At 44.1% G+C, this 15,329-nt stretch overlaps 1 protein-coding gene across 1 annotated transcript in view; it reads right to left on the reverse strand.

The window, feature by feature from the left end:
- Positions 1–15,329, reverse strand: part of PDE11A (phosphodiesterase 11A) — a 218,734-nt gene that overhangs the window by 123,514 nt on the left and 79,891 nt on the right. Inside the window, exon 3 of the mRNA XM_065412947.1 lies at positions 1,613–1,702. Coding sequence (XP_065269019.1) covers positions 1,613–1,702 — 90 coding nt within the window. The remainder of the gene's footprint in view (positions 1–1,612; positions 1,703–15,329) is intronic.

Raw genomic sequence — 15,329 nt, forward strand, 5'->3', positions numbered from 1 at the left:
TTATATTTTAAAAGGTAAACTCACCTGAGGTCCCTTCCATGGGGTCATGGTCTTGGGTACTGGCTTGGGAGGCTTGGGAGGGTACTTGTCAGGCTGAGAAAAAGATCCTGGCTGTTGGGGAGAATGGAGTGCTGTGTGCTCTCCGCAAGCTCGTCTTCCTCTTCCTCCTCTTCCCCGTCCACAGAATCCTCAGGTGTGGCTGATGAGATTTCCCCCGCCTCGGAATCCACGGTCAGAGGTGGGGTAGTGGTGGCGGCCCCCCCTAGAATTGCATGCAGCTCAGCGTAGAAGCGGCATGTCTGCGGCTCTGACCCGGAGTAACCGTTTGCCTCCTTTGTTCTCTGATAGGCTTGTCTGAGCTCCTTGACTTTCACGCGGCACTGCTCTGAGTCCCTATTGTGGCCTCTCTCCATCATGCCCTAGGAGATTTTTTCAAAAGTTTTGGCATTTCGTCTTTTCGAACGAAGTTCTGCTAGCACTGAATCCTCTCCCCATATAGCGATCAGATCCAGTACCTCCCGTACGGTCCATGCTGGTGCTCTTTTTCGATTATCGGCCTGCATGGTTACCTGTGCTGATGAGCTCTCTGTGGTCACCTGTGCTCTCCTGTGCTGGGCAAACAGGAAATGAAATTCAAATGTTCGCGGGGCTTTTCCTGTCTACCTGGCCAGTGCATCCGAGTTCAGATTGCTGTCCAGAGCGGTCACAATGGTGCACTGTGGGATAGCTCCCGGAGGCCAATACCATCAAATTGCGGCCACACTAACCCTAATTTGAAATGACAATATCGATTTCAGCGCTACTCCGCTCGTCGGGGAGGAGTACAGAAATCGATTTTAAGAGCCCTTTATTTCGAAATAAATGGCTTCGTTGTGTGGACGGGTGCAGGGTTAATTCGATTTAACGCTGCTAAATTCGAATTAAACTCATAGTGTAGACCAGGCCTAAGATAACGTTTAAAGGTTTTAATACTTGTTCATTATAATTTCCCTCTCCTTACAAATCGTGACTAGTTGGACACATAGGGTGAAATCTTGGCCCCATTGAACTCAATGAGAGTATTGAAGACAGGGAGTTTAGCTTTACAGGAGGAGAGATTAAAAAAAAAAAACAATTAAAAAAAACTCTCTAGAACATTTCCATGATCTTTTTTCTGAAAAATATGTGGTATGTACAGAATGCATAATGGTGTGGCTTTAAGGTTGTGGTTGTACTCCTTTGGGGCACCCTGCATAACTCACTCCTGTAGACAAATTAAATATTAAAAATCCAGGATGCTTGAGGGTTGATATTTCTGGAATTTTTAAAAAGATCTGAATCTGTGGAAATGTAACTCATTCTATTCTGCAGGATGGGTTCTAAACACACCTATCTTAGCACAATAAACTCAAAATTGTCATCAGGAAACAAACATTTAACATCAAAAGCAAATTTTTCTACCACCATCTAAGCCTGTAGCCTCAAGGACATTCACCATCCACTTAAAAAGTTCTCTCTGGATTATTTTGAAATAAAACATAACTGGTTCCTTAAAACTGTCTGTTCTGGAATTTGAAGGAAAGAGAGATGTGACAGTGTTTGATAGCTGTCCAACGTGCTGCTCTTTACTTACTCTGCTTCTGTCATATTCCTTCCTTGAAGCAGCAAATAGCTGGGCGTTAGATATGGCAATTCCACAAAATGGGAGGTACATCTGCATCACCTGTTTCAAAGAGAAATTTTAGGTCATTAGGAAACACTATTGACCATAAGCATCCATATTATTTAGCAAGTGTCTGAGGACACTTGGCAACTCTCAGGAAGTGCTCTGTACCCTTAAAGTCTTCCATTATATAACTAAAAACAAAGCAAATTATCTGTGAATTGTCCCTAGAGATTAGGGGGAAAGAACTATTCCAAACATTAGCCCTCAAATCAAACCAGACTCAAAACTATTTGGATTTATGGATTCAGCTGGTGAGGATCTTTGCTATTATTCTGACACATCCATTGCAGGATTCTCAGCAAGTGTGGAAATCTGTCCTCAGGTGGAGACTGTATTAAAATCTTGAATGTTCTGGAGTTTCCCCAAGTCGAAGTCCATTAGAGCTGAGGGCACTCAGACCTGTACCAGGACTAAGCCCCTTGGGTCTGAAAGTGATGCTGAAGGAGAGGAAGAAGGCAATCAGACAACTAGACGGATATTGTAAGAGATCAGGGCTAGACAGAAAAAATCTATCATCAGTCTATCTTGACATCCTTGGAAGGAATAATTGATGAAATGAATACAAAAATAAACATCACTGATGACAACAGTTTGGTTTTCTATATCCAATCAGACTTACATGTGAATGGCATAATGTCTACCTTGTTTACAAAACAAAGCACAAATAAAAATAACACTCTCTTGGAAAGTGAGGTTGAAATCTTGGAGGCCTACGTGAGCTCCCATAATGCATTAGTAAAAGGTACCCCAGCACAGATGGAAGCCTCAGGTCCAGTGATATTTACAGAACAGTTGTTGCTTAACCTGGTTGGTATTATGCCAACAGGGCCGGCTCTAACTTTTTTGCCTCCCCAGGCAAAAAAGAAGAGCGCTGCCCTGCCGAAATCCCCGCCCCCCCCAGCACCGCGCTGCCCGAAGCCTCTGCCCCCCCTCCGAGTGCCGCGCCAAGCCCCCGCCCCCCCTCCGAGCGCCGCCCGGAGCCCCGCCCCCCCCGAACGCCGCGCCGCCGAACCACAAAAAAATTAAATAAAAAACGGAGTGCCGCCCCGCCCCAAGGTGCCGCCCCAAGCACGTGCTTGGTCGGCTGGTGCCCGGAGCCGGCCCTGTATGCCAAGAACAACCTTTTGTGCAGTTGTTGACTGAGCAAAGTGAGGCATAACACTCAACTCAATCGCATTTCTCTGTTTGTCTGTAAAGACCATATCTGATGAATTCCAAAATTTCAGGGAACTTCCTAGTAATCAATGGGATGAACCCTATTGATCTGATTGATACTTCCCTTACCATTGTGTTGGTCCCACCCTGTCATTTACTTGGTGTCATGTACTTCTGTACCAGATACAGACTAATCACAGTGCTTGCTTATACACACCAGATGTGTTCATCATAATCCTTTAATGCTCTGCCAGGTATGGCTGAGGTTCATTTAAATAAGGTATTTTACACAATGCCGCCAAGTGGCTGAACAGCATAGTACAATTTAGCATTCCATTACACTTGGCCTTTGTACAAAGATGAGAATTCTGAGAGTATCTCCTGAAAACATAGAGTTGCTCTGGTGTGTAGCAGCTATGAAACTGTGATGTCTTTGTTTTCTGTCTTTTTCACCTTTAAAGTACTCATTTTGTTCTCATAGTTACTGCAGCTTGCAACAGAGGAGACACATACACACACACACACTATTCTCTCTCAAAGACTCTACTTTTGTTCTTTCTTATAGTGTTTCTCCTTAAACTAAAATGATGCATTTTAGACAGAAGCTATGTTTGCTCTTTAGAGCAATTGTTGCCTTCCCATTGATAATCACAGATTGTATTTTCAGCTCATATCTGACATTAAAACTCTTAAAGGAGCTGCTGCTAACAAGTCGAACGCTTGAGTAAGGAAAATATATTCTGTCTATGCTTGAAGGTGCAATAAGTGGGGAGGCATAGCTATGGCCTATAGTCATGCCAATGGACTGACCATCAGTGTGAAATCCATGGGGAAAATGCAGCTTATTATATAAACCATTCCGCAACAGATGAAGTTACTCATCCTTGCTACATCCAATTACCAATCCAAGGCACAATTAGCAAGCATTTTTTCAATTTGGAGAAGTACTAGCAACATGAAAGGTAATTCCTTAGGGGGGTAATTTCTTACCCTATCTAATTTGCACTAAATGACTAGGAAACCCACTAAAAATGCTTGAACTGTACACATTGTTCAGAAAGCAAATAAATACACTATTAAAAAAATCCAATGACACACATTTACAAAATGTACTTTGTTCATTTATTTTTGCAACTGAAGCTTGGTTTTAATGGTTTATAATGGTACATCACAGCATAGTGGCATCAGTAAATGCATGATAGCATATTCTGTAAAAATAATGCAATCTTACTAATAAGCTGATCTAGCTAATCTGCTGAGAGGTGGAGCTAGAAAGCTTGTCTCTTTCACCAACAAGAGTTGGTCGAATAACAGATTATTACCTCACTCACCTTGTCTCTTTAATACCCTGGGACCAGCACGGCTATAACAACACTCCAAATTTGGTTTTTACTCATCCTGACTCAAAAAGCAGACTCAGTGATACCATTTAAACGTTTCCTATATTCTTAAAAATAGGTGGAATATATAAATGATTTATTAAATTCAAGAATCTACAGACCAAAATCAATTGCAATATGGTTAAGTGTGAACACTCACCCAAATCACATTACGTTCTGGCATCTGTACAGTGTCTGGCAATTCTTATATCCATGTCTCTGATCAAATCAAAGCATAACAGCAGTTTGCACTTCACAGAAACATTTGCCAAAACCAGAGATTTTTCCAAGCTAATTACAGGTTTGAACCCCTATATTCTGTGGACATTCTATGAACCCTAAATCCATACACATACCTCTCCTGACAGCAATGAGAGCTGTACAGATCAAGAGCAGTACATGGCTTGATTAATCCATTGCCTCTGAGGTTTTTTAAATTCATCTTTGCATGTTATTATTTATACAGTGCTATAAAAGTACATGGTGCTTCAGAGACAAAGAAAAGACAATACAATCTGAAATTTGGCAGCCTGTAGGGACTGTAAACAGCCTGCATGAGGCCAGCGAGAATTTCACCATGATAGGCCAAGTGTTGGTCTGCCTCATGTGATTGCCCGCACACAAGGGAACTAGATAGTCTCTTCACCAGCCAGATCCCTACACCATTCTGTAGTAGAAAACAACTCCTGTAAAAAGCTAAAAGATTAGATACTTATGTTGGACCCCAGCCCCACGAACCCTGCTGTTGGAGACTGCTGGAGGTGGAATAGGGGGCAATGCCATAGCACGGAGATTCCTGGGCTGCCTAAGTAATGCTAGGGCTGTTACAGCCCCTGGACAACCTAGAATCAGCAGGGCACAAATGTGCCTTAAAGTCACAGCCTGCCCCTGGCCTGGACTTTCTGTGGTGCCTCTCCAGGTGGTGAAGAACAGAATCTGACCCTGCATCTTTTCCTACACATACTCAAGTCTTCAAGTAGGAGTGACTAAAAAAAAATCCTGGTGAAGTCTGATTTATGACAATGAAATCCTAAAAATGTTTTTTATATAATTAGAAGTATACTCATCTACTCTTCCTATTTCAGTTCTGTTTAACCTGTTTCTGACCCCAGTCACTTTTATGTTAAGTATTACTCAGATCTGACATCACCAAAGCAGACGAAGCTTGAAAAATCTAGATGAGCCATGTTGTGCATTGTTTTGTAATATAAACACACACACACACACACACAAAATGTGGACAGGATTTAGTAAACCTATTTTAGCTATATTTTATCAGGCATATTTAATACTTAAATATTTCCTTGTGTTTAGCACTTAATGTGTGGGAGGGGACAATAATCTGCATGTGACCTTCCAAAGGAAGCCTCATAATAAACTTTGTTGTTTCAGATAAATCTGAAATATGAAAATATGCCTATTACCTATGCCAGGCCAAAACACACTTGTGGAAGTGTTGAGAGATCAGGAGAAAACCACTCACCTCTATTAATACTTAGTTGCCAAATCCTGTAGTCTACTCAAGCAAAATTCCTACTAATGTCAATGGAAATGTTGCATGACTTGAATCTCTAATAATAATTTTATTCTAAATGAACCTGGCCCATCAATTCCTTTAGGTTGCAAGACAATAATTCAAAATGCAACATAAAATCAGGGTGTCTGACGAGGTAGAGGGGAGAGGATACAAAGGGACAACAGTGGTCATTTAAAAATAAATTTGGGGAAGAAAAGTTGTGAAGAGTAGAAATAAAGAAGGCCAGACTGAGAGGGCTGTCTAGGATGGAACAGGTGTGACATCCTAGGGCCCATCACAGGAAAAGCATAATTACAGCCCAACCTAAAATTGAAGATGGTGTCAGTCAGCATGAGGTTCAATGCACCATTACAGGCTTATAAAACAGGGCTAAATGAAAGCCTGCTCACTTTATAGTCAGCCTATGTAAAAACTGCAGAGTTGGCTTAATATGAGCATGGTTGATCAAGCCAGTGAGCAGAAGTATTTCTGATGTACTTCTGCAGTCTGAACTAATTCCAAGCTCTGGAGAAACCCTGCTGGAAGTCCTGCTAAGAGTGAACTATATTAATCAAGTAATAAAGGTATGTATTGCTTCTCTGAGGTCATCACAAGAAAAGGTCAGCATATGCACAACCGTTAGTGTAAGCACATAAATACAGACTAGTGTTGCCGCCTATTATCAAGGTAGCCTGACACTTCTCACTCTCCTGACAATGACCTTTTTCAGTTGCTCATAACTTTGCCAATCATTAACTGTTTGGACTGAAATTTCCCATGCGGATGTCTGCCTGAGGCTAAAATTTTTTGGGGGGAAATTTCATCCAAAATGGTTCAGTCATTTCCAAGATCAAGGATAGGTTGTTTTACCTATGGGAGAAAATTCTGACAACCTTTATAATAAGTGGTGTACCAGTCCTATTTATAACAACCCTAGTTCTTCCTTAAAAGGTTACAGTCAAATGTGACATGAAGGTTCTTACTCCGACTCACGACCTCCTGACAAGTCTTTTGAAAAAACATGGCCATGAAGGAAACAAGAACATTCTCATAACCACAACCTCCATCCACCAGAGACAAAACTGGCAGGACCCACAAGACAAAAGAAAAATATTTGTGTAATTTTAATCACAGATCTCACTTATCAGCAAAAGTTGTGCCTCCCCACCTTTGCACTTCTCCCTCTTATATCAGGTGAACACTAGAAGGCAGTTCCAAACACATCAGCAGTAAGTCATTGTGTAGCAATACTTGGCACTTTTGCAGTGGCTTCAGTCTAAGGCCTGGTCTACCTAACTACATCGCTCAGGGCTGTGAAAAACTTCATGCCCTGTGCAGCGTAGTTAGGTCTACCTAACCCCCAGCCTATACACAGTGAGGTCGATGGAGGAATTCTTCTGTTGAGCCAACTACTGCCTCTCGAGGGGGAGGATTTACTACAGCAATTAAAAACCCGTTCCATTATTGTACTGTCTACACTACAGCACTGTGCCGCTGTAGTGCTTCTAGTGTAAACGTACCCTAAATATCTCATAACATTTTACAGATATAAGTGAGCTAAGCCTTAAAACACCAATTTTTTCTACAGGTAGGCAAACAGTTAGGTTAAATAACTTGCCACGGGTCACAAAGCAAGTCTTTGGCAAAGTCAGAAAAAGAACAGAGCTCCTGGGTCTCAGTTCTGTGCTTGAATCATTAGACTCGTCTTTCATGACTGAAGAACTGTTATAAAACTGCATGAAGATCATGTGATGAGGTGTGAACATCTTCATATTGCTAGAGCCCTGCAAATCCGCAGACATCTGCTTTATATCCGCGGATGGGGTCCTGTGTTTCCTCATCTTTGCGGATCGTGGATTGGATGCGGATCCAAATTTTTTTATCTGCGCAGGACTCTAGAGCAAGGGTTCTCAAAGGAAATCCACAGCCCCCGTTAGTCTGTGGTTTCAGGAGGTCCACCTATGGGGCTGCAGCCCAGTGAACCAGCGCCCACCACAGGGCTAAAGCCCAGAGCCCCACAGGGGAAGAGCACCAAAGCTTGGGGCTTTAGCCCCAGGTGTGGGAGGGGAGAGCGCTGGGCCTAAACTATCAACTCTGGCTTCTCCACCCCCACTGATTGCACAGTGAGGGTCTGACAGGAGGCAAGACGCAGTGATTGTCAGTGGGGTTTGAGGCACTGGTTTCCCCATGCGGGCTCTGCTGGCATGGCTGAGTGCAGTTAACATAGTCAGGACCGGCTCTAACTCTTTTGCCGCCCCAGGCAAAAAAGAGGGGGTGCGGCCCCCCCCCACCGCGAGCACCGCGCCGCCGTACCCCCGCCCCAGCGCCGCCTAAATCCCCGCCCCCGAGCACCACGCCGACCGAAGCCCCGCCCCCTCCAAGCGCCACGCGGTCTGAAGCCCCCGCCCCCCCCTCCGAGCGCCGTGCCGCGCCAGCCCCCACTCCCCCTCCAAGCCCCGCCCCGTGCCAGCCCCCGCCCCCCCAGCGCTGCGCCAAGCCCCCGCCCCAAACCGAGCGCCGTGCCGCGCCAGCCCCCACCCCCCCTCCGAGCGCCGCGCTGCGTTGCGCCACGCCAGCCCCCCCACTCTCCCCCCAGCGCCGTGCTGCCCAAAGCCCCACCACCCCGAGCGCCGCAGTGCGGAAACAAAAAAAAAACCCCTCCAGCGCTGCCCCGACGAACCAATAAATAAATAAATAAAAACCCTAGCGCCGCCCTGCCCCAAGGTGCCGCCCCAAGCATGTGCTTGGTCGGCTGGTGTCTGGAGCCGGCCCTGAACATAGTCCAGCAGGCCTACACGGTGCAATTGGAGAGCAACATGCATCCTGTGGCTTGGGCGGTAAATCCAGCGATGTCGCAATCCACTCAAAAGCGCCGTATCTTACCCCCTATCAGACCACTGCATAGTCTGTGCATATGGCACAGAGTAGTGGAGAAGAATGTCCCCCGGGCCTGTGGTGCCATTTGCTGTGTTCATAGTTCCCCGAGTGCAAATTTTATACACACACATATCTATCTATCTATCTATCTGTGCATGTTTGCAAAATTAGGTTTAAACCTGAATTAGTAATTTCATAATTACATGAAAAAATCATGAGGATTATGGAAAATTAGGGAGGATTGGCATCTCTGGTTTAGCTCTTCTGTATATAACAGTCTACACCGGGGTGGGCAAACTACGGCCCATGGGCGGATCCGGCCTGTCAGGGTTTTGGATCTGGCCCATGGAATTGCCACCCTCATGGTGCCACGAGGCTAAGGCAGGCTCCCTGCCTGCCCTGGCCCAGTGCCGCTACCGGAAGTGGCCGGCACCACGTCCCTGTGGCCCCGGCGGCTCCCACTGGCCGGGAACGGGGAACTGTGGCCAATGGGAGTTTTGAGGGAGGTACCCGTAGGTGAGGGCAGTGTGTGGAGCCCTCTGCCCCACCTCCACCAGGGGCCACAGGGACGTGGTGCCGTCCGCTTTCAGGAGCATCACGGGCCCAGGGCAGGCAGGGAGCCTGCCTTAGCCCTGCTGCGTGCCGCTGCCACCCGAAGCCGATCAAGGTAAGCGGCACTGGACTGGAGCCCGCACCCCGAGCCTCTCCTGCACCCCATACTCCAACCCCCTGTCCTGAGCCCCCTGCCGCACCCCACGCCCCTCCTGCACCCCAACCTCCTGCCCTGAGTCCCCTGCCGCACCCTTCCTGCATCCCAACCACCTGCCCTGAGCCCCCTCCCACACTCTGCACCCCAACCCCCTGCCCTGAGCCCCTTCCTGCACACCACAACCCCTCCCACCCCCAGCACTCCCTCCCGCACCCCAACCCCCTGCCCCAGGCCTACATTCATGGCCCCGTATGCAATTTCCCCACCCAGATGTGGCCCTCGGGCCAAAAAGTTTGCCCACCCTGGTCTACACTGAGATCATGTTGGTATAACTTTCTGTTCAGATTCTTCTCATGTAAGTTTCAAAAGACACCTTGTGCTTTATAAACAGATAACTATTGTTTGACCAGGAATCTGGCATCTTTTTTTAACAGAGAGACAAGAGGGGTGAGGTAATATCTTTTATTGGACCAACTTCTGTTGGTGAAAGAGTCAAGCTTTTGAGCTTGCACAGAGCTCTTCTTCAGGTCTGGGAAAGGTACTCGGAGTGTCACAGCTAAATACAAAGTGGAACAGAATGTTTAGCCTAAGGAGTTATTAGTGACATAGCTCATCTGGAACAGACTGCATGTTGGGTCCAAGCCTGTGAGGTGCTGAGAGCCTTCTGCAAGGTGTTAAACACCCTCAACTCCAATTGAAGTAAATGGCATTAAAGTCTTCACTTCCAGCTCAAATCACTAAAGGAACAGTGGAAGCTCGGTGTAACAATTAAGCAACCCAGGCTTCCTGGGTAGCTCTTTAGTTGGTGTAAATTGGTGTAGCTCTATTGACTGGCCTGCTATTTGTAGCACTGACCCAGTGTGGATTTTGCTGCATTTTTCTTCTCCTTTCTTTCCCATGACAAAACAATTCTGAGTAGGAGCAGATGCTGTCATATGCAAGCAAGAATTCCTATTTGGGAGGTGGTTAAAGTAAAATCCAGGGGATTTAGAAAGCACCAAAGTCCTTTGACATTTCCTTGATGCTACTTCTTGTCAATCAAAGCAGTCCAGCTGCTTCTTCTGCAGTAGCTAACCTCACCAACAAACAGAAGACTATTTAGGAAATGTATTGAGAGGTTACCTTATGGAGTTTCTTGTTCCATACACAGGCATAACCCAGGTAAAGGACCACCTGGTTCCTAATTTACATTTCACCGATTTTTTTCTATTTCTCTTTTACAGTCTTATCTGTCTCTATTGACGTTATTGACCATGTAAGTATTTTATTGTGTAATCATGTGCCTCTCTGGTAAAATATAATCATATGTTGTATCTTTTGAAAATACATTCCTGTCATTTTGTTGGCTTGCCTATGGACACTGTGAAACTTGCCATTGGTGTTCTACACTTGTCTATTTTGAGCTCAGAGGTATTTAGTATTAATGTGACAAATGTCACTGTCACAGCATGTCATTGCACTTCTTGCTGTTGACACTTGGGTCTATGCTTCATTCATTTCCCCAGAGAAAGCTGTCTCTATTCTCCTTTCCATTTTTTAGGATGACAAATCAATGGTAGGACTTCAGTCTTTTGGCAATTCAGTATAGTTAGGAAAACTTCTCATAGACAGTTCCTAAATATTGCAATTTTGCCCATGTATTTATTATAATTTTGATGGTTCCACTTCTTGTCCGTAAATCAAAAGTACATACTCTAGGGCAGGGGTTCTCAAACTGGGGGTCGGGACCCCTCAGGGGGTCGCAAGATTATTTCATGGGGGGTCGCGAGCTGTCAGCCTACACCCCAAGCCCCGCTTTGCCTCCAGCATTTATAATGGAGTTAAATATATTAAAAAGTGTTTTTCACTTATAAGGGGGGGTCGTACTCAGAGGCTTTGTATGTGAAAGGGGTCACCAGTACAAAAGTCTGAGAACCACTGCTCTAGGGCTTTTACTTGACTTAAATTTTAACAAAGAGACTCATTAATATAGTCAAAACATCATTTAACATGCAGCATCATAACATACTGCTAATATTTCTCATATACAACAACACCAACTTACATTCTAGTTGGCCAGACTATGCAATTGGATACAACTGACAATAACGGGGACACGAAAACAAGTATGCACAACTTCAATGAAGCCCAACGTGGGTAAGTGTTGGAGAAACAGAGAAAGGGTATTTTGTAATTTAAACTAGAAAAGCATATTGTAATGCTTCTTACATTAAAGTTAAAGCTATGTGGAACATATGTGAAAGAATACAATCCTTGGGAAATGTCATTCAATTCCAAAATGAAAAAGGGGCAAGAGCATCTCTGCTGGATAGGTGAATATCCTTAAAGTGATAAACTAGTATTTGCTTGTCCACAACAATAGTAGCCACAAAATCTATTTTAGGTTGAATCAGGAAAAGGAGAAGACTAACCTGGGTCAACACAATTTCTTACATAAAAGAAAAACAGAAGAAAATGGCATTTATTGTTTCTTTGGTTAAAGAAGTCTTTGAAAGACATAATCTATTTCCACTTACCAGACAACCATCATAAAAAATGAGAATGGTGCATCAATTAGTCAATATAAAAAGAAAGCAAATTAACAATACAACATATTCTATAAATGATAGTACATTACTTCCATATTTACTGACTTTGAGCACAGTCTTGGTCAAAGGGATAGCAGCATAAAGGAATATGAGCCAAATGTTGCTCACAGTGTAAATCTGGAATGCCTCCATTGATTTCTTAGTCTGGATTTACATGAGTGTGATTTAGAGAAGAATATAACCTTTTGTAACAATCTAGCTTTAGTTTTATCTTTAATGTAGAAAGTTGATTAATGCCTTAAGGACCTTTTCAACAGCTTTGGACTTATCAGTATGACTTTTGTGGAATTGATATTAAAATGTATTGAACCTCTACAACCAAATACCATTCAGAAGAATCTGAGCATAAATATTTACAATACTTCTATAAAACCCTGCAGTTCGTAGGACAGATATTGTGGTTTGACATTTCCTGCCTCTCAAATGTCTCTGTACTATGTCTGACATGGCTCTCAAATCTTGAGCATGCCACTAATGTTAAATATTCCAGCCAGTCATCAGGACATGATCATTCAAATAGCAAAGAAAAAAAAAATTGCACAAAACGTAATGCCCTGCCCAGAATCTTAACTAGGCCTCAGTAAGAAAGGAAATTTATTTTCTTTTGATCAGATACAAAACTACTGCCCTGGAGAAAAGTGTCTGAATTAGTACCGACAGTCGCTACATGTTTCCATTTCCACTTTGCAGCAGCAACAAAAGGGAATTCTGAAGCTAATGGGAATGGAGAGAGTCCAGCACCTGCAGAATTGGATCCTCAGAAAGGAAAACTTAAATCCGGGCTTGAGTACTGAGAACAAGCTAACCTGAATATGTGAATCGTATTGCATATTAAAGAGACAACGCCTAGTTAACTTAGGCCTTAAATTGTTGGTTAAAAACACTTTGTATCTTAACTCTTTCTGTATTCTGTCCAGACCTAAGTAAGAAAGGATTTCTTTTTGAAAATGTCGTCTCTAAAAAAATGTATTTAGCAGGTAAACATTCCACTTCCAGTATATGTAACCATACAGCTGCTGTGGAAGATGCATGTGTACACAAAGGTTCCTTACAGGGGTATTCTAATGCAGGGGTTCTCAAACTTCATTGCATCGTGACCCCCTTCTGACAAGAAAAATTACTACATGACCTTAGGAGCGGGGACTGAAGCCTGAGCCTTCTCGAGCCTCACCGCCCCGCATGGGGACCAAAGCCAAAGCCCCACCGCCCAGGGCAGGGGGCCAAAGCTGAAGCCCAAGGGCTTCAGCCCCAGGCAGGGGGCCTGTAACTTGAGCCCCACCTCCCAGGGCTGAAGCCCTCGGACTTCAGCTTCGGCCCTGGGCAGTGGGGCTCAGACTTTGGCTTTGGCCCCAACAAGTCTAATGCCAAGCCTGGTGACCCCATTAAAATGGAGTCCCGACCCACAGTTTGAGAACCCCTCTGATAGTTTGAGAACCGCTGATCTAATGAACACTGTGGTTCCAAGTGCGTTAGGCCATGGGGATAAAAGGAGCTGCTGCTGGGATTCTCCAAACTAAGGCAGAAGTGTGGTGGCTTTTGCTCATGAAGTCTAAAAGCTGCTGCCACTGCTGGATCCAAATGGTGGAGTGGCTGGTCCTTCTGCCCACTGAAACGCCTGCCTCCCGTCTTCTGGGAGTGAAGAAAGCTTCTTACGAAGAGGCTCTCCCACCCCTAGTCTGATGAGACTTGGTGCTAGAAACCCCTGGGAGAAGAAGAAAATTGTTTTTGTGAGCCAATCCTTACTCCTTTATGAAGGGGGTAGATGTTTAACCACTCCTGCCCAAGGGCTGCTGTTCACTTCTCTACCAGACAGGAGTAGGGATAAAGAATTGTTGTCTGGACCCCAGAGAGGGGCAATGTGTGTAGTGGGAAGGCTGGGATGCTGTTCTGCTGGGTAGCCTATCAGCACTATATGTCTGTGCAATGGGTCAGAGGGTAATTGCCATGAGCTGAGGGGTGGCACTTCTTTGAGGCATTGCTGATGCCAGGGAAGGTGAGACTGTGGGAGAATAGCAGATGGGAGCTTGGGACTTCTTACCAGTCACAGTATTACCCCAATACACACCCAGACACAGAGCCTAACCCATCCTGCATAACTCCCAAGGAAAGGGAACTGAAAATCAGCTTGAGTGCTCCTCAACAAAATGAGCACTGCCATTAAGCCATTTATGAGTGTGGCCAACAGTGTCTCGTGCTTTATTTTAATTTTTTTTTAAAGGACTGATTACATTTTTTTAAAATTATTTATAAATTATCAATAAATGCACATTGGCATCTCTTGGTTGCCTCTTGTATCCTTGGGGATTGCTCAAAAGACCACTGAAATCAATGGGAGTCTTTTCATTTATTTCAACAGGCTTTGCATCAGGCCACTAACATGGTGGAACTGCTTAGCCTTACATTTGATTTCTCAAGAAATTCTGATGTGTCCCCATTGATATAACTTGACAGGGTGGTTGTCAATATCTTGGCTTAAAAGAAGTAAAAGTCAAGGAAGGTTACAGTACACGTTTGAAACTCTAGATCTAAAAATGCCATAGGCAATTAAAACACTGTTTTACATTTGGTTTGGTTAAAAACAAATTTTGTATATCAACTTTCATCCCAGGTCACTTTTTCATGGTTAAAAGAGTTTCCTTGGATTGTAATTAATCATGTAAATACCTCTTAAATGTCCCTACAGAGGCATTACTGGTTCCAGTACCATGATAACATTAACAACTTTCAAAAGTCTTGGTTATTGCATAATGGTGATAAATAATCATTTCTATACGGTAAAATCTTAATTTTAAAAAGCCTTTCTCAGTATTGGTGTAAATTCACACTGTATTTCTCTTGTTATAATTTTTCCAATTTAAACTGTTCATTTTTTTTTTTTTTACGGTAAACTGTTAGCTCCCACAGCATTTGTCTTATGAGCAATGCTGATTGGTTCACAGAGTGCTAGGGAAAGCACCATATTTTAAGACTACAGTACTGCATCTTTCAGTTTAGTGTTGGTACAGGCTGCAGCAGTCTGATTTGGCATGTTTGCTTTTTTTTTTGAGATGCAGACTTCAAGGGACTGATGAAAGTGTGTGGGCTGGTTTGGAAGCAAGCCATGACTATTCCATGTATCATTGTCTCCTGAACTAATGTTGCACATCGGCAGATATCAATGTCAATTCCTAGGCAAATATATATTTATAAACAGGAAACACAAGGCCAAATCCTGATAACCCAATTGCACAGACCATGATTTGGCTAAGGCTTGTGTGTGAGTTTGGAGGTGGAAGGACAGGGGTGTGAATCCTCTCCCCACTTACACCACGGAATTGCTCAGTGGTTGCTATTGCATCTTCAGATCTGCAGCATTCTACATGTGGTGAATCTCCCCTTCATCTTGAGGTGAGGGTAATGG

Source organism: Emys orbicularis, chromosome 11 (assembly GCF_028017835.1).
Source record: "Emys orbicularis isolate rEmyOrb1 chromosome 11, rEmyOrb1.hap1, whole genome shotgun sequence".
Classification (NCBI taxonomy): Eukaryota; Metazoa; Chordata; order Testudines; family Emydidae; genus Emys; species Emys orbicularis.